The sequence below is a fragment of the Camellia sinensis genome, chromosome 6, assembly GCF_055761805.1.
Source record: "Camellia sinensis isolate YWXY chromosome 6, ASM5576180v1, whole genome shotgun sequence".
Taxonomy (NCBI): Eukaryota; Viridiplantae; Streptophyta; class Magnoliopsida; order Ericales; family Theaceae; genus Camellia; species Camellia sinensis.
In genome coordinates, this window is record NC_138966.1 from 32135323 (window position 1) to 32156376 (window position 21054).

The 21054-nt window shown below is 35.3% G+C and overlaps 1 protein-coding gene and 2 long non-coding RNA genes across 3 annotated transcripts; all 3 read left to right on the plus strand.

Annotated features, from left to right (window-relative positions):
- Positions 1-6038: 6038 nt before the first annotated feature.
- Positions 6039-11089, plus strand: LOC114287650 (uncharacterized). Its single transcript, XR_014332140.1, has 2 exons — positions 6039-10161; positions 10304-11089. It is a non-coding gene; the product is annotated as an uncharacterized LOC114287650 (long non-coding RNA).
- Positions 11090-11147: 58 nt separating this feature from the next.
- LOC145792611 (uncharacterized) lies at positions 11148-11986 on the plus strand. Its single transcript, XR_014332141.1, has 3 exons — positions 11148-11290; positions 11391-11708; positions 11815-11986. It is a non-coding gene; the product is annotated as an uncharacterized LOC145792611 (long non-coding RNA).
- A 154-nt stretch (positions 11987-12140) lies between these two features.
- LOC145793248 (uncharacterized) lies at positions 12141-12647 on the plus strand. The gene has a single exon (XM_082876022.1). The coding sequence runs from the start codon at positions 12141-12143 to the stop codon at positions 12645-12647; it is 507 nt and encodes a 168-aa protein (XP_082732148.1).
- The last annotated feature ends 8407 nt before the right edge of the window (positions 12648-21054 follow it).

Below are 21054 nucleotides of genomic sequence, written 5' to 3' on the forward strand. Positions count from 1 at the left end.
AAATTTCTCATGCCATTATTTTGGCGCTTGTTTTAAACCATATAATGATTTAACCAATTTACATACTTTCTTTTCTTTTTTTGGAACAGAAAATCCTTTTTGGTTGTTTCATGTAAATTTCTTTATCTAACTCACCATTTAAGAAAGCGGTTTTCACATCCATTTGATGAATTTCTAGATTGTACAATGATGCAATAGCAATTAGTATTCTAATGGATGTTATTCTAGTAACCGGTGAGTATGTGTCAAAGTAATCATGACTTTCTTTTTGTCTAAAACCTTTGACCACAAGTCTTGCCTTGTATTTATCAATTGATCTATCCGCTTCCATTTTTCTTTTGAAAATCCACTTATATCCAAGAGGTTTACACCCTAGTGGTAAATCCATCAATTCCAAAGTGTGATTCTGCAGGATGGATTTTACTTCGCTATTTACATCCTCTTTCCATGAAGAAGTTTCAGAACTGGACATAGCCTCTTCAAAAGTTAAAGGCTCATTTTCTAACAAAAATGTTAGAAAATCTGGACCAAAAGATTTTGAGGTTCTAGCACATTTACTACGCCTAGGTTCCTCTTCTTTATTTTGATCCATTTCTTGCTCTTGTTTTTTATCTTATTCTTGATCATGACTAGTAATAGCATCATAAGATCTTTTAGTATTACTAGTCTCTTGTCCATCTTATTTGGAAATTCATGTTCAAAGAATAATGCATTCCGAGATTCAATAATAGCATTTACATGCATTTCGGAATGTTTTGATTTATGAATCAAAAACAGATATGCACTACTATTCTTAGCATAACCAATGAAAATGCAATCAATGATTTTAGAACCTATCTTAGTCTTTTTAGGACTAGGCAGAGCCACTTTAGCCAAACACCCCCACACTTTTAAGTATTTGTCGGATGGTACTCTCCCATGCCACATTTCATAAGGTGTTTGATTCATTTTCTTTCGGAGTACTTTATAAAGTATATAATTAGCAAAAAGTATTACTTCCCCCCACAAGTTCTGAGGTAATTCAGAACTTAATAGCATGACATTCATCATTTCTTTTAAAGTCTTTTTTTTCCTTTTAGCAATTCCATTTTGCTGAGGTGAGTAAGGAGCGGTGGTTTGATGAATTATTCCATGTTCTTTACAACATTCATCACAAGGTGATTCATATTTACTATCTCTATCACTTTTAAATTTCTTAATTTTCTTACCAAGTTGATTTTCAACTTCATTCTTATATTGAATGAAAGTTTTCAAAATTTCATCCTTAATTCAAATTAAACAAATATTACTATATCTAGTATAGTCATCTATGAAAGTGATAAAATATTTTTTCCCACCTCTGGTTTGAATTGATTTAAAATTACAAATGTCACATGAATTAATTCAAGTGGTTCCGTACTTCTTTCAATTGAATGGAAAGGAGTTTTAATTAATTTTGCCTCAACGCAAATTTCACATTTATGATTTAGATCAATGTCAAATTTAGGTAAACATTCTATATTAATTAATCTATGCAAAGATCTATAATTAACATGTCCTAGTTTACCATGCCACAAATTTGAAGACTCAAGCAAGTAAGAAGAAGATGTATTTTTATTAACAACTGAGGGTACAACGATCATTACATTCATCTTGAAAAGGCCATCAAACATGCAACCTTTTCCTATATACATCCCATTTTTGGTAAGTACAAACTTGTCACTTTCAAAAACTAGCCTAAACCCATTTTTACTCAACAAAGATCCGGAAACAAGGTTCTTACGAATGTCCGGTACATGCAGCACATTGTTGAGAGTGAGTTCCTTTCTAGATGTCATCTTTAGAATAATCTTTCCTTGTTCTTCAACTTTGAAAGTTAGGGCGTTGCCTATAAAAAGCTGTTTATCGTTGTCCACTACTAAATAAGATGTGAACATCTTTTTGTCGGCACAGATGCGGCGAGTAGCACTAGTGTCCACCCACCATTCTTTAGGATTTCCAACAAGGTTTTCCTCGGAAACAACTGCAGAAAGATTTATGTCATGAACACCATTGGAAATTTTGTCTACTTCAGTCATATTGGCTTGAGCAGACTTCTTGCTTGATCTTCCTTTGTCTTTACGTTTGCTATGGCAATCTTTAGCCCAATGTCCCTCTTTGTCACAGATGTAACATTTTCCATTGAACTTGTACTTTTTAGTTTCCCCTCTTTTAGAACCTTGTGTGGAACTTTCTCCAGAAAACTTTCATTTCTTGGCTTTTGGAGCATGTTCCACCACATTTTCCTTAGACTCTATTGGATGCTTACCAGCCCGCTTCTCAGACTTGCGGTTGCCCTCCTTAATCCTCAAACGCACAATCAATTCCTCTAAAGTCATTTCTTTATGCTTGTGTTTGAGTTAGTTCTTGAATTCTTTCTAGCCTTGTGGTAATTTTTCAATTAAGGCTGCAACTTTGAAGGCTTCACCGAAAAACATGCATTCTGCATGAATATCATGCAGAATGAGTTGGAGATTTTGAACTTTGCTGATCACAGTATTAGAATCAACCATCACAAAATCCAAGAATTTGCCCACTACAAATTTCTTTGAGCTAGCATCTTCTGTTTTGTACTTTTTCTCCAAAGACTTCCATAGTTCATTTGCTGTCTTGATATGGTTGTAGACGTTGTATAATGTGTTGTCAAGTTCGTTCAAGATGTAATTTCGACAAAGAAAATTAGCATGTTTCCAGGCATTGACCGCAGCAACCACTTCCCGGTCAGTTTCATATTCGTTCAGAGTATGAGCATTTTCACGGAAGAAACACGCCAGGTTTAGAGTAGTAAGATAGAACAGCATTTTCTGCTGCCATCTTTTAAAATCAGTTCCTGAGAACTTCTCTAGCTTCACACCGTGATTGACTGACACAGTCACAACAGGAGGAGCGGTTGGCGTAATTGCAGCCACCATACTAGTACTTGTTTGAGCATTAATTTGACTAGTTTCAGTAGCCATGAATTCTAAATTATAAAACAAAATTATAATTAGAATTTTATACTACACAGAAAATTAAACCAAAACCACAGAATTAAATTCTGAAAAAATAAAAGAAACAATAATTGTAACTTTTATTTTCAATTAATTTGAAAATAAAATAAAATTTTATTTAAACAAATTAATTTTACACAGAAGATTAAATTTTTGTAACATTTCAATAATTAAAATACTGAAACAGAATTTTAATTAATGAACACTCAAAAATTATTTCTGAAAATCAAAATTAATTTCTGACAAACTTCACAAATAAATATTCTGAATTATTAATAACACCAGTATATTACTACTAGTTGTCAAACAGTATATTACTACTATGTGTTTTTCTAACCAGAATATTTTTTTGTAAAACCACAGAAAATAATTTCTGTAAGAAGAAGAAAAGAAGAAAAGGAAACATACGAAAAATTCTGTATAAATAGAATAATTCAAATTTGTCTTAAGATTGTTGGAACAATTTTCTGTGTAAATTATATAACTTGAAACAAATCAAAATAAATTACTTACATAATTTTTTTACCGAAATGTAAAAGTACAAAAAGATCAAGTCGAGTGTGTGACACTCTGTTTTTTAGACAGATTTGCCCTGCTACAGTGCTTATGGAAAAATGGCATCTATCTCCCAAGATACAATAATCTTCACAAATTGTAGTAGCACTCCAAACAATTTATACGGCGAACAAAACTTGTGTTCTATACTCTCTAAATTTTTCCCTATAAAACTAGAATGAAGAACAATGCAGTGAAAGAGCAAAAATGGAAAGGGAACAGATTTTTCTGTATGTTTTTTGATCATTGAAATCTGTTGGAACATGCTTGGAATTTATAGACCGGAGCAGGAACAAATTCAAACCTGAATAGGTCTGAATTCAAATGCAATAGGTTCGAAACCTGCTTGTACCCAGTTTGAATCTGTTCAAATATGCCTGGACAGATTTAAATCTATTCGGGTATAACTGAATCTGTCCCAGTTTGAATCTGTTCAAATATGCCTAGATGTCTGGTGCCAAACAAGTTGAAACCTATTTGGACTGGTTGAAATTGTTGGAAATTGGACCGGAGAGGGGCCTCCCTTCTACAAACTTGGGTGCCCCTTGGGGCCCAACTCAAGTGTTGCCACCTAGAACTTATATACACACATAAGTTCTCTTAAATTTCCAATGTAGGACAAGCTTTACGAGGAAACCCATATTTAATTCTTTAATTGTCCATACTACGAATCCGAAAACGACGTCAACTTTCTATTCACTCACAAATGGTTTTGACGAACCATCTTCACCGTGTGACTTACTATACGGCAAAGAACACGTCACCTCTTTGGACCCACCCCAAAAGATGTGTGAGCCCCACTCAAATTAGGGCTCAAAGTTGGCCCAAAATAAGCCTATAAAAATCATAAATTCCAACAGTTGTCATTTTTTGAATTATAAATCACTTTAATTAGTATTTTGCTTTAAAAAATAAAAATAGTCTATGTATTAATTTTTTATTACAATATTTTTATTTATATAGCATTTGAGTCTTTGGCTCACGAGAAATAAATAATCAAACTCAAAAAAATCACACCTACGTCTCTTTGCCAACATAAATTTGTAAGGAATACTTATCAATTAGTCTAATTAACTAAACTTATTTACCTACAGGTCCTGATTGATAAATTTATCACTGTAAATTTATTCATAAAAATAACAGAGTCTGATAAATAAATTTATCAATAAAACTTAATAAGTATAAGTCCCAAAAATAAGCCCTACTAGTAATTTACCTAATTTGGGTAAATTTAGTCTAATTTTGTTTCTCTCTTATTTTAGGTTATTGCAGCTTCATCGTAACTAACATGTAGATTGGAAAGAAAAACATCGTGAAACTTATCTTAGGCCTTTTGTTTGGGAATGTGAAGGACATTATTTCTTCATTTGATTAGCATGAAAAATAAGCAAAAATAGATAAATTATAAAAATAAATAAATAAATAAGAAAGATTTTTACTTTGGGTAAGATATGATTATCCTTTATCTTATTCTTTATATTTTTATCATCTTTCTAAAAAAAAATAAAATAAATAAGTAAATGTTTATTTAAATAGGAGACACTTAATACGTGACAATTAAATAGGATAAATTATTAGTAGATTCTAATAGTTAGACTTCATTCCCATTAAGTCCTATCAATTCGTCGCTAAAAGTTGGTCCTACCGTAATTGTCACTAAAAAAATATTTGTGGCGATTTTCTAAATTTGTTGCAAAGAACTAACAATTGATGACATTTTTTGTGATAATTTTCTAAATCCGTCGCTAAAACTGACAATTAACGAAATTTTTCTGTGATGGATTTTTTAAATTGTCACTAAAAACTGATAATTAGCGACTTATTTTATTTTATTTTATTTATTTTTATAAAAACACCACTAACTAACATAAGACCTATTGAAGAATATAAATTTACTTATTGTGACCTGCACGTAAATCTCTCCATTATTTTTTCTTCTTCTATTGTGTTTTTCTTTCTTTTTCCGATATTGTTTCAGAGCTCCCCCCAAAATTATTTTTCCTTTTTCTTTTGCGTTTTTCTTTCTTTTTCCAATATTGTTTCGTAGCTTTTCCAAACGCCAATTGTTAGGCTAGCATTCGTTAACTTGTCTATTTCCTTCCAATGAACAAAATCTTTGAAATATGAAGTTTTGGATTAATAAGTTGCTTTTAGGGAAGGTTTGATAATCAAATTAAATAGAATGTATTAAGTGATAATTAATTAAATCTATTTAATATTCATAATTAATATCACTTTAAAATTTTAATGTCTCTTAAAATATAAGTTAAAATTTTAAAAAAAAAACTAAGTCATATAAAACTTACTTAATTTTAATTGAATTTATAAATATTAAATATAAGTATCAATATACATTATTACAAAATGTTCAAAATTATGCACTATTACAAACTCACCACCACCACCACCATCATGCCACCACCTTCATTGCCACCACCACCACTACTACTATTGCCACCATCTTTATCATCATTGTTACATATTGCTCTTCAAACGTTTCGATTATGTTTTTCCTGACTTTGCTCCATAGCAATGTTGGCTTAGCTTTTTGATTGTGAAATTTGTATTTATGTAAACTATCATGGTTTCTATACGGGTTATAACTTATGTGACGTTTCTATTTTGTGAAATAAATTTTTTTTACAAGCTCGCAATTAACAGGACAAATCAATTTATGTTGACAGTTTTTGTAAATCTCAATTGTAAAGAAAGAGCAACAGTACATCTTTGATTTAACATATGGAATTTAATAGAGAGAGAATTCGACACATGGATTTAACACATGGAATTTAGTTGCAAATATGTGATTTGCAAATTAGAGAATTTGCCAATGTCAATTCATGTTGACGGTGTTTGTAAATGTCAATTCATGTTATTTGTAAAATAGAGAATGTCATTTGTTTATTTGTAAAATAGAGAATTTGACAAAGTCAATTCATGTTACCTTGCTTAATTGAGAAATGCTACCACTTGGACTTTAGTTTCTAAAATAGAGGAAATAATCCATGTTGAGGTTTTTTTGTAAATCTAAAATTGTATCTTTCTTTCGAAGGATAGAACAAATTTAATATGAATTGTACATTACTTCAAAATTGGAAATGGAAACACGTGATCATTTATTTTATTTTGGTTTTATAGCAAAATTTTGAAATGTCACATTCGGAGATATTTGTAATTGACAAGTTACATTTTGTCAGTTGTAAAAGCCCATTTTTAAATAACAATTTGGGGACATTCCTTAATTTTCAACAATCTGTCAATTTCCTGAACTGTGACTAATGTGCCACCTATATGTTGCCATTAGTCTTTCACCCTATACCGCCTCCAAAATATTACAAATAAATCCAACTCATAAGAGAAGTGATCACAATAGAATTGATATACTTTTATTCATCAGAGTTCGTGTTACAAAAGATAATACATGCAATATACATTCATAAATGTTCATCATGAATCTATAGCATGTAATACCGATTAATGACAACAAAATAAATGTCTTACGGGCTTACATCATTCCAAGACATTACTTGGTTACAGCAAAATAAAGTCATAAGCTCTGTACACATATAGCCCTTGGCTCAAATAAACACTTAACCAATTAAACAACGAAATAGAGCCTCCAGCTCTTAGGTCCTCCCAAGCTACGTCCTTGGAGGTAGCATGTCACCAGTACTTGAAAATGGTTACCCAGTAGGCTGAGCTAAAGCCCAATAGAAACAATCTAACACAATATATGAGGTTTAATTAAGATATAAGTGTCAAATATAAATATATTCAATATTCATAACCAGTTCAGATTCCTTCCATGACCACACGGTACTGATACCCATATCTCATTCCATTCCCATACATTCATTACAAGTTAGTACATTTCGTTTCAATTCATAGATCAATCTTATAATTTTCAAAATAACCCAACCGAGACTACAACTCAGTGGTTTTCAATCAACATAACTACCATGCAAGCACTTCAACCTTGCCATTTTACGGAAATTTCGTCTGCGGGATCGGCACCCATGTATACATATGATTTCAAGACTTTCATCTTGGACATTTCGGCCAACTTAATTTTCAATGGGGTCCATCCCCTATCTCATCCCAAAACATGAAGTACATTCCCTTTCTCCTCCTAACACATTATACATATACAATGTGTTTAAAAAAAACACTGTCATATTCAATGACTACTAATTATGTATATTCAATGTCTCAACATACCGTCATATTCAATGACATAATTAAAAGATTAGTTTCAATTCACCTAATTCTCATGCAATTTATACAACAATCATAGCTATCTTCCACCGGTAGCCCAATACAAATATTTCTAAACATATATACAATCTTTATAACAAATAATTCATTAAATTTCCATAGGTGGATGATTTAACAAATCCAACCATACCATTTATTCATACATCATCCCAATTTCACATTTCTCATACCAATTCCATTATTTATACAAAATAATTATTTCAAACATTTTATGGCAAAAATTCTCATTTCCCAAATATTGACCCAAGGCCAAAATTAATCATTTAAACATATGATAACCTCATATGCACAATCCCATAATCATTTAGGTAACACATCATAAAAACCCCTCTTTTCAATTTGAATCCCAAACCCTAGGTTTTCTCAAATCACTCCCAAATCTCACCATTTATACGTAACAACAAATATCTAGGTTAAAAACCATATTAAGGCATAGAATATTCCTACCTCAAGTTAGAAGACCAAGCAAGGCAAGGGTGAAACTCCAACAATGCCGAAACCAACTTCTAATCGAATGAAAATGAAGACCTTGTGAAGCTCAATCTTTTTATCAAAAGAATGAGGGTAAGGAGATCACTAGATCTAGGTGGAAAAGTAGAAAGAATATGAGTTTTAAAGAGAGAGGCTCTCAACTTTAGGGTTTAGGACGAAATGATATGAAAAAGTGATGTAAAAATGCTTTTCGTGATTTGATATATACGCAGTTGACGCTCGAGCGTCAGACACAACATTTTGTTCCGCTTGAGCGCAAAAGTGGCCCGTTCGAGCGTACATTACACACATCCAGAACTTCTGCAGACAACAGACAGACTACTCGAGTGCCCACCCGGTCGAGCATAGAAAACGCCGCTCGAGCATGAAAAACACTCATCTAATACTTTTGCAGACGCGTAAAGTACTGAGAGTTTTCAAGTTCCGCTCAAGCACATGAAGGCCTGCTCTAGCAGGGGGACCAAAATCCTGGGCAACACAAAGTTTAAAAAAAATAAACAACCAACCTGCCCAAACCCAACCACAACAACCCAAAGGCCGATTTCAAAGAGATACAAGGGAAGAAAGAAGCAAACAACAATATGAAAGTATTAAACCCGAGTCCGGAACACCACAGGAGTCGGGTCAAAACCGGGATCACTATACACCCGGTCAACAAACATAGCATGGCTTCGTTTACCTCTACTACAACTTCCAGTACATGACTACGTCGGATGTGTGTGTGTGGCTATGGCCATTGTATTGTTAAGATATCCAAGTCGACCAAAAATCTAAGGCATCCCTACTTTGCATGTCCCCATCCTGTGGTGAGTGCCAAATTCATTAATGGTCATAACTGCATTTCATGCCGAACCAATTGACTAACACATGCGTCATTTTCACTTGTCAGCCCTGTGTCAGTTGAATTGGTTGGTGCGAAGGACCAAGGAGACAAAGCACGGATTTTGCCTCATCCAGTAACGACATTGTCATGCATTTGCAGGACGATGTCATACACATTCAATAGTCATTGCGTCTCCTTAAACAATTGTTTCTGTGCTATGGATCTTGGTTGTCATTTTGTTGTTACGTATGTAAGGAAACTTGAGAGCGACGACTAACTTTGTCTTGCTTTAACTGACTAGTTTGGGGGGCAAATTAATGACTACTTGTATTTACTATTTGTCTTCCACTATTATAATTCGTACTTTTATGTCTAGTTTTATGTGATTGTAATGTTATGCCAATTAATGTGCAATGCTTATATATATTGTCCAATTTAGCATCTACTTTCTGTGTTTATTGTGCAATGGCCATAAATTGTTATTGTGCCAACTAAAGTAAATTCTTATGCTATGGTTTGATGTTACTGGATGTAATAACAACCAAGATGGTATGGTGATAATTTTATCCCGTAAATTAGTTGCCTTGCGTGGTCCAAATTGCTTCCATACATACTTTACCTCGTACCCAAGGGAAAAACAAAGGCATATCTCTGGAGAAGTCAAGCAGTGTCGAAAAGACACAGAAGCAGTTCTACCACAAGGCCTTCTGGGACAGTGATTCCATCTGAATTTTCCTACAGCTCATTGCCAATGAAATTACAAAAGGAAACCGGCTATTCCTAGTCCTAAGCCAAGCTGGGTACAAGTCGGCGAGGAAATTTGTAGAAAAAAAAACTAGAAGACAACATGGCCTCAAGCAGTGGAAGAATAAATACATGAGTCTAAAAAAAGAATGGAATACTTGGAGGAAGTTGACGGATTCCAGCCGAGGAGTGTTAGGGATTGGCTTTGACAGCAAGAATGGTATGTTCCAGGCATCTGATGAGTTGTGGGATAAGATTGAATCGGTAAGTACAATGTAATTTCCGTATGTTTGTTTCGTTTCATATTTGCCTCGTACCAATTACTTTTTTTCGTATTTTTTGTTAGTAAACATTTGACCAGTTGCATGTACTGAATGGTTTTTATTTTCAATGTCTTATTTTGCAGACAAACAAGGCCTGTGCGAAGTTTAGGAAAAAAACATTGGAACATTGAAAATTGATGGAGACGGTTTTTACAAGGGCACCAGCTACTGGTAAGCACCATTGGACCCCAAGAGAGAAAGTTGTTGAACCTACCGACGTCTCATCTGATTCTGCAGACAATCTCGGTGCCATCCATTTATTGATCCAATACCTGCACACGTACAGGACATCGATTCAAATTCTTCACTCGACCCTGTGCTGACTGTTAATGACAAAAGAAAACAAACTTCATCAACAAGTTGTGGCAAGTCGAAGAAGGCCATAAGTGGAGCGTCAGTTATTGTGGAAAGTATAAACAATCTGACAAACGTGGTGCGTACTCAGAATCAGCAAGTTACGGTCAGGCACCTCACAAAGAGCAAATCACTTTACACTATTTCGAAGTGCATGCATCGGCTGAGGAACATTTTTGCCCTTCTTAGTACTCCGTTATTCCATTTTTCCTCGACATTGATGGATAACGCAGATTACCGGGAGGTGATAATATACCAGCCTGATGATGACCACATTAGTTTAGTGCAGGGGCGCCGTTTGGAAACTTGTTTGGGGCTCGCCGAATTTGACATAGCGGTGTCATGCTGAAGATGCATTCCCATTATCTAGCTTTCAAAAACTTTTACTTATGTTTTATTGGTTTGTGTATTACCACTTACCACCATTTTCTTCACTGTTTGTTTATTTGGTACACTTTGAATGCAATTATACCTTACTGTTAGGCGTTATATATTCCATGGTGACGTGACATAAATATTTCCTTTACTCCACTGTATCACTTGTAAATTGATTCAAACCGTCTCACTGTTGTAGGTTTCACTTGAATCGACGTAATGAATCTCGGGGATGGAAGCATCAATCAGGATTTACGGGAAATTCTTAACCAAATGACCATACAGCTGCAACAACAAAACAATTGGACAATTGTAGAAGCATGCTGGTATATGCAAGAGTGGTATGAAAAACGCATGTCCAAAATGCCATGTTGCACTTCTATTTTGACCGGGCATGCATGGATAACTGAACTATATGCGGGCCATGTGGGTCAATTTCAGGAAAATGTGTGCATGCCGAAGAAAGTTTTTACGGCTTTGTGTCACACATTAGTAACTGATTTTGGGCTACAAGTACTGCAACGTTCACATGGCTTAGCTGTTGAAGAAAGCATAACAATGTTTATCCACGTGTTGCGAGGGTTCCAAAATCAAAAAATCCAAGAACGGTTCCAACATTCGGGGGAGATTGTGTCCCGACATGTGCATAATGTGTTAACGGTGATAAAAGACTTCACTGTTGTACATTGCAGGCCCACATATAGTCAGCATTATATATATCCATACGTGCAGTCAAAACGGAAATACCTATCGTTCATGGTACTAGTTAAAAACATCACTTAGTACATTTTATTGGACGTGACGTATGAAAATTAATGATTACTTGTACCCGTAGGAGTCACTTATTTTTTTGGGTTGTGTGCAGGATTGTATCGGAGCCATAGACGAAACATATGTTAGTGTATGGGTTACGGGGCCAGATGCCACAACATATTTTGGTAGGAAGCACTGTCACATGTAAAATATCATGGTCGCATGCGATTTTGATATGTGTTTCATCTTTGTTTAGCTTGAATGGGAAGAAAGTATACACGATAGTCTTATCTTCAATAAGATAATAACAAATGACATTGTCCCATTTTCACATCCTGAAGAAAGTAAAACAATAATTTGAAAATATCTGGGTACCTAATATATGAGAAAACATCGTTAATTTAAAATTAAACACAATTGGGTGGTTTGTTTGAAAATATGGTACTGTCTGCAGGAAAATATTATCTTGTCGATGCTGGCAATCTGAATCGGGTAGGTTACCTAGCACCTTTCAAAGACAACCGTTACCACCAACAACAATTCCGCATTAGTGAAGAGAATAGGATAGCAAACAGCCCTAGGGAATTATTTAACGAAGTTCACTCGTCGTTACACAGTGTGGTGGAACAGACTTTCGGTGCTTGGGAAAATCGATGGGGATTTATTAGAGAGATGCCTCGGTATGATTTTGCAAATTTGCAAGTTCAGTTTGTAGGTACGGCATTACATAATTATATACGTCGAAATACAGGCAATCCAGCAACTGTTAATCCCTATTTCAATGAAGAAGAGGCTATGGCTTTTGTAAATGTCATACCAGAAGTTGAACATGACGAGGATGGTTTGATGGTTGGGGATGAGGACCCGCATATGGCGTTGGTGCGACTTCGCATACGGGACAAGTTAGTGTACATGCGTAATAATGGCTTTTTAGGAAATATATAATAGTTTACCTAATATTTGTAGGTTTGTAACATTGGTAGGCCACGCCGAAGAGGTTGTACGTAAGTATATTATAATGTATAATTTGTATCTCTGTACACAGTAAATAAAATCGAAATTAGCATTGTCCATGTCATTTACAAAAAAGAACTGGAAAAAAGCCTTTTAAGAAAATAGGGAAAAACAAAAAGTTAAGAAAAAAAATCAAAATTATCATTGATCACATCATTTGCAAAAATAAAACACAAAAAGCCTTTTCGAACAAAAAACAAATAAAACAAATAAAAAAAAAAGAAGATATCAATGAAACCATAATTAGCATTTATATGCGTAAAAAAAGAGTAAATACAAAAAAATGAAACAAATTAATAAAATAAATAAAAAACGATTGAAACAAATTAATAAACAAAAAAAATTGAAAGAAAACCAAGAAACAAATTAATAAAAAAAAAATTAAAAAAAAAATTATTAATAACGCATTTTCAAAAACTAGGAAACAAATTAATAAAAAACTATGAAAAAAAATTAAAATAACGCCATTGTGATTTCATTTTCCACGTCATTTACAAAAAAGAACTAGAAAAAAGCCTTTTCGAGAAATGGGGAGAAATAAAAAAAAAATCAAAATTATCATTGTTCACGTCATTTACGAAAAAAAAACAAACAAAACAAAAAGCCTTTTCGAACAAAAAAAAAATACATTAATGAAACCAAAATTAGCATTTTTTTTGCGTAAAAAGAAATTAAAAAAAAATTGAAATAAATTAAAATAAATAAATAAAAAAGATTGAAACAAATTAATAAACAAAAAAAAAATTGAATATAGGCCCACGTAGTTTAGTTTAATTAAACTTAGCTTAAGATTAGTCAATCACAATTATTTAATTCTAATTATTTAGTTATAAATCGAATTTCAATCAAACCTACCATAAAATTCTAAAAATTTCAACTAATACATAAATCAAGTCAATTTCGTGATCGGATGCCGATAAGGCCTTTAATACACAGAACAAAATAGAAACACCAACAGATATTCCTACAGTAGATAGATATAAACACAAATAATGTAATACACATACAATTAATTCAGAATTCCATCTTAATTACTCGTTAAGCATTCTTAATCATGGTTTAGCGTTTAATCATAGTTCGTGGTTGTTACAGTCTTCCCCCCTTAAAAGATTTTGGTCCTCCAAACTTGAATTATCTTCATTTTAGAAGAACATCGGGTCCAAAGGAAAGAAATCAGGGTATCTCCTCATCATATTTTCTTCGGTCTCCCAAGTCGCATAAGTCTTTCCATGATTTTGCCAATCAACTTTCACCAATGGGATTTCTTTGTTTCTTAATCTTTTGATTCGGCGGTTAATGATCTATATTGGCCATTCCTCATAAGTAAAATCATCTTTCAGAAGCACATGAGTTGGTTCAATCACATGGAATGCGTCTCTCAAATACTTTCAAAGCATGGAAACGTGAAAAACATTATGCATATGCTCCATGACTGGCGGTAAGGCTACCTAATACGTCACCGAATTGATTTTCTCAAGGATCTCATATAGCCCAACGTATCTTGGTACCAACTTGCCTTTCACTACAAACCGCGTTTGGCCTTTCATTGGAGTTAATTTAATAAACACATAATCCCCGACTTCATATTCTCTATCTCTTTTTCGGACATCCACATAACTCTTTTGGCAGCTCTGTGCAAGTTTTCAATTGTTGTTGAATTAGTTTCACATTTTCATTTGTTTCTTGCACAAGTTTCAGTCCTAGCAATGGTCTATCACCTACCTCGGTCCAACAAATTAGAGAACGACACTTCCTACTATACAATGCTTCATAAGGAGCCATTTCGATGCTTGAATGATAACTATTGTTATACACAAATTCGGCCAAGGGTATATGAGTCTCCCAATTTCCTTAGAAGTCTAACACACATATCTGTAACATGTCTTCCAATGTTTGAATGGTCTGTTTAGATTGGCCGTTTGTCTATGGGTGATAGGCACTGCTTAGCCGCAGTTCAGTTCCCAAAGCCTATTGTAAACTCTGCTAGAATCTCGAAGTAAACTTGGGATCTCTGTCAGATACTATGGAAACTGGAACTCCATGCAATTTCACAATCTCATTGACATACAAATTAGCCAACTTATCCGCATTATACCAAGATTTGACAGGCAAAAAGTGAGCAGATTTAGTAAACGATCAACAATGACCCAAATAGAATCCACACCTTGAGACGAGCGAGACAGTCCAATAATGAAGTCCATCGTGATATGCTCTCATTTCTATTCTAATATTGGAAGCGGCTGAAGTAGCCCAGCGGGTTGTTGATGTTCAGCTTTAACTTGTTGGCAATGCAAACATCTTGCTACAAAATCGGCAATACTTCTCTTCATTCCAGGCCATCAGAAATTCTGTTTTAAATCATGGTACATCTTTGTATTTCCCGGATACATAACAAATTTTGAATTGTGAGCCTTAGTCATAACTCATTTTCTCAGGTCAGAACAATCCGGTACACAAAGTCTATTATGAAACTTCAACACATTGTTCTCAAACACAAATCTTGGCCTTGGATTTTAGTCAAACTCATCAATAATTTTCGTCAGAAATTCATCTTGTAACTGTTTCTCTCTAATGTCTTCAATGATTGTAGGCTGAGCCGAGACAGCGACTAAGATCTCGCCCTGTTCACGCTACACAATTTTAATCTCATTCTTCTCCAAGTCACATAACAATTCTCTCTGACCGGTGAGCAAACACGACAAATTTCCAATTGACTTTTTACTCAATGCATCTGCAATGGTATTTACCTTCCCTGGATGGTACAGAATTTGCAACTCATAATCTTTGATCAATTCCAGCCATCTTCTCTGTCTCATGTTCAGTTCTTTTTGGGTAAATAAATATTTCAAGCTTTTATGATCCGTATATACTTCACAAGTCACTCCATAGAGATAATAGCGCCAAATTTTTAATGCAAAAACTACAACTTCCAATTTAAGGTCACGAGTTGGATAATTCTTTTCATGTGGGTGAAGTTGTCAAGAAACATAGGCAATTACCTTCCCATTTTGCGTTAATACACATCTCAAGCCTTTGTAGGAAGCATCACTATAAATTTGAAACCCATCGGTTCCATTAGGCAATGTCAGAATTGGTGCAATTACCAATCTAGTTTTCAGTTCTTGAAAGGCTGACTCCCATTGATCATTCCAATTAAATGGTACATTTTTCTGTGTCAACTGTGTTAATGGCATGGCAAGTTTTGCAAAGTCTATCGCAAATCTGCGATAACAACCTGCAAGCCCCAGAAAGCTTCTGATTTCTGACACATTAGTTGGTCTTGGCCAGTCTACAATAGCCTCAATTTTCTGTGGATCCACTAATATGCCATCTTTGTTGATTACATGTCCCAAAAATGCTACGCTGTTCAGCCAGAATTCACATTTGGAAAATTTTGCATATAACTTCTTTTCTCTCAAAATCTGTAAAGCAGTTCGCAAATGATGTCCATGTTCTTCCCTGCTTCTGGAGTAAATTAGAATATCATCAATAAACACAACTATAAATTCATCCAGAAATTGTTTGAATACCCTATTCATTAAGTCCATAAAAGCTGCGGGTGCATTAGTTACCCCAAATGGCATCACTAAAAATTCATAGTGCTCATATCTAGTTATGAATGCAGTTTTCTATACATCTTCTGCCTTGACCTTTAACTGGTGATATCCAGATCTAAGGTCTATCTTAGAGAACACTTGTGCTCCCTGGAGTTGATCAAACAAATCATCTATTCAGACAGTGGATATTTGTTCTTCACGATTACTTTGTTCAGTTCTTTGTAATCTATACACAATCTCAACGATCCATCATTCTTCTTTACAAATAGGACTGGAGCACCCCAAGGTGAAGTGCTCGGGCGGACGAATTTCTTGTCTAAGAGTTCTTGGAGTTGAACTTTTAATTCTTTCAATTCAGAAGTTGACATTCGGTATGAGGTTTTAGAAATCGGTTGTGTTCCGGGTACAACATCAATAGTAAACTCCATTTTCCTATCAATTAAGCCTCTGGGAAAATCATTTGGAAATACATCAGGAAATTCAATTACTACTGGGATGTTCTCTACAATAGGACTATCAGAAGTCACATTCAAAATGCAACACAAATAACCCCGACACCCTTTTCTTAACAATTTTCTGGCTTTCACAAAAGAAATCAAATACAATGGAAGAATTACCCCATTCCCAACGAATACGAACTCAGGCATATTAGGTGGTCGAAACACAACAGTTTTATTCATACAATCAATAGTTGTACAATACTTCATCAACCAATCCATACCAAGTATATAGTCAAAATGATCAATACCCAATGGCAACAAGTCAACATATAATGTTATATCACCAATTACTATGTCACATGCTGAATACACATACACGCATACCATAGGACTTCCAGATAGTGTAGATACAGATAACAAATAATTCATAGGTTTTAGTGGTCTAGTCAATTTTCAGGAGAAAGCATGCGATACAAAGGAATGTGTAGAACCATAATTTATCAACATATATGCATTTTGAGCATAAATAGGGAGTATACCTGACACCAAAGATTCAGTGTTCTACACATCACCAGGCACTAGTGTGAAAACTTGGCCTTGTCTCAAAGTTTCTCTCCCAGTATTAGCTCTCGTATTTGTTCTAGCCGCAGAAGCGGACCCAACTGAACTTGTTGCAAGACGATTGACATTATCAGATCCAAGGGGGCAATCTTTCACTACATGGCCTGTCTTGCTGCATCGGAAACAAGCACTAGATGCACGGTAACATACACCTCTATGTTTCCATCCACAATCAGGATAAACCGGTATAGACCCACTGCTCTGACTGGAGCTACTAGTAGTCCCCATGTTTTGCTTTTTGTTTGCAAAAGAACGACTCTTTCTGAAACCGTACCCAGACCTTTTTGTCATAACCCGAACCCGCCCCTATGGGTTAAGGACATAACCTGCCAGCAATCAAGGGATTACTTACGGCCTCAAACCAATTCAGACATAACTCATCAGAGTAAAAGGGCCAAACGGAAGCAAACTTACAAATTGTCCATAGAGCTGTGCTTACATGGCACATCATAATAGTCCATATACATACATGTTAATAACTCACGTCAAAATAAGTAATAGCATAAAGTTCTGTACATACAGGATCATTAAGTCTAAGTCGGTCAAACCCAGAGTTTATATATAAAAGTAATCCGGCGTTTTCGCCAAAATAACAAAACCATATCAAAAGAACAAAAGAGGCGAAGACAAGTCTCGTGCGTGAGACGTTTGGGCTGACTCTCCAAAACCTTGACTGTATCTCACATATTTCACCGAGGCTGGGTTTGGGCGTCCCTTGGCTCACCTACATAAACATGAATGAGCGTGAGCGAAAACCCAGTGCATAATATCTAATAAGGAAGATACATGAACAATCTTTGAAACAGTTACGTCAGACGGCCTTAGGCCCAATTCATGTTGCTATTTAATGTATCACTTGACTAAAGTTCCAGACGTGTCAAACGGCCTCGGGCCCAATTAACTTGTACCTGACGGCCTTTGGCCCAACCGTTCCTGTTCGACGGCCTTTGGCCTAATCATTTATGTCAAACGGCCTTTGGCCCATTCATTCACGTCTTACGGCCTTTGGCCCATTCATTCACGTCTTACGGCCTCTGGCCCATTCATTCACGTCTTACGGCCTCTGGCCCATTCATTCACGTCGTACGGCCTCTGGCCCATTTATTCATGTCATACGGCCTCTAGCCCATTCATTCATGTCACACGGCCTCTGGTCCATTCATTCATGCCACACGGCCTCTGGCCCATTCATTCATGTCATACGGCCTCTAGCCCATTCATTCATATGTCAGACTATCATTTGTATCAGACTATCATTCGTATCAGACGACCTTTGGCCCAATCATCCATGTCCAACGGCCTTTGGCCCAACCAATTGTATCCAACGGCCTTTGGCCCAATCACATGGCATAACAAATATTTGTCCCAAATTCAATGTAAGAAACTTACAAGACTTACACAAAAATAAGCAGTTAAACAAATAACATACTTCAGATATCTTTGTTAAGATATTACTCACAGTGCTATGCAGGTGGATTCACCCTTGAGCTTGACCCTACACATTACATAACACATATGGGTCACAAACGATTCAATCCGTTCTTAATTCATATATCCCTCTTAGGCTTCTTTCTTATCCTTTTTTTTCATTCATAATGCTCAATGCATGCCTAAGAGTACTTAGAAGTGAAAAAGAACGGAAAACGAAACATATAACATCTTTACAAAATTTCTAAAACAGGGGTCCCCGCTCGAGTGTGGACTTTCTCGCTCGAGCGAACCCATAAGGTCTGCAAAAGTACTGGCTGCCTTATTTTTACGCTCGAGCGTGAATTCGGACGCTCGAGCTGAAAGTCTCACTACATGGCTCCCCGCTCGAGCGTGAATCTCCTCGCTCGAGCGAACATCCATGTCTGCAAAACTTCTGGGAGCTCGTATTTCCCGCTCGAGCGGTGCTTTCCCCGCTCGAGCAAACATGCCAAATTCTGGAAAATCCAGAATTGTTTTTGAGGCTCAAACTTGATATTCAAAGGCTCCAAAGCTCAAATTAAGGTACCAAAATAGGGAAACACATTATGTATCATGAGTACACAAACAATATAAGGCCAATTGCTCAAAATCATGGCCCAGTTCTTCAAAATTAATCAACATTCCTTTGTATAATCATGGCTCATGCATTCAAACCTCATATAAGCTCCATATCTTTAATAATCAAACTTGCATGCCAATTTTGACTTCATTTCTATTTCAAATGATGCAAATGGTGTTCATTCTCATGAAACTCAACAAAACCATGCATGCATGTATGATCCAACAACTCAATTTTTCATAATCAACATATTACATGCTAGTTTATGCAAATTCATGGCAATTTTATGCATGCATGTGTATATTGACTCCCAATTCATCAAAACCAACTCTTTTTCATTCAATTCATGTTCTTGATCACCATTCAACTTTGAATTCACAAGTTACAAACTAAAATCCATGAATTTACTCACCTAGGAGCTTCAAACACCCAAATTCTAGCCAATTCTTGAGTTAATCTTCAAGATTTTCAAGCCTCTTGCTCAAATCTCCAATTGTTTCCCCCATCTCACTCTCTAGCCGACCCTCTCTCTCTTTCCTTAGAGCAATCTCAGCCAAGTTGAATGAAAAGAGAGGAATTGAGTGTATAATGGCCCTTTTATAGCCCCACTTAATCAAATTTGATTATAACCAATTAATGACACTTAATTAATCATTTTGAATCTAATTATTTTGATCAATTTTCAATTAAATTTCACCGTAAGCTCTAAAAATTACGCTAATCACAAAGGCGTAGTCAATTTCGGTTTCTATGGCTGATAAGGCCTTCAATTTTCAGTTTATAATAGTAAGTTGAACAGATATTCCTACGGTGAACAGATAGAAATTCAAAATCACATATATTCATATAAGTGGCACACAAAATCATATCAAACACATAATCACAATCATAATTCAGATTAATTAACATAATACGGAACAGGGTTATCACACTTTTACCTCTCTATTCTGTTGTCAGTGCTTTAACTTGTTTCTTTGCTACCAGATTGGCCTTTGCCATCATTGCTTTGTCAAGTATATCCACCTATGTAGGTAGCTTTAGGACACCTACCCAATCAAATACGTCTAGATCCAATCCACCTTCAATTTTCGAGCTTTCTTATAGTTCGTATCCACCATATGAGGAGCAAATCAAGCTAATTCAATAAATTTAGCCTCAGACTCGGCTACAGACATGTTGCCTTGCTTAAGTTCCTGGAATTCTGAAACTTTTCGATCCCGAAAATATTGGGGAAAGTACTTGTCATAAAAGATCTTGTTGAATTGAGCCCATGTTATATTCCCATTGCTAGTTCGGATTAACAACCACCATCTTCGAGCTTCATCTTTTAAAGTATAGGTGGCCAAGAGAACCTTATGAGTCTCGGAGTAGGGAAATACTTCAAATAATTTTTCCATCTCGAGTAACCATGTTTTCGCCTTCAATGGTTCAATACCACCCAAGAACGTTGGCGGTTTCATCTTTATGAATTTCTGAGTTAAATTTATGATATCATTCTTATCCGATTCAACTTGGATCGGAGGGGGAGGAGGAGGTAAAGGTTGTTGTCTTTGTTGTTGTCTCATTGATTCAGTTAGGGCTTCGCGTATTTGTTCCATTCAGCTCATGCGAGCCTCTGAAGATTTAGCTATACCGTCACTTCTTGTATTTTCCATTTGCTATAAGTAAACAGAGCACATATAAAAATAGGC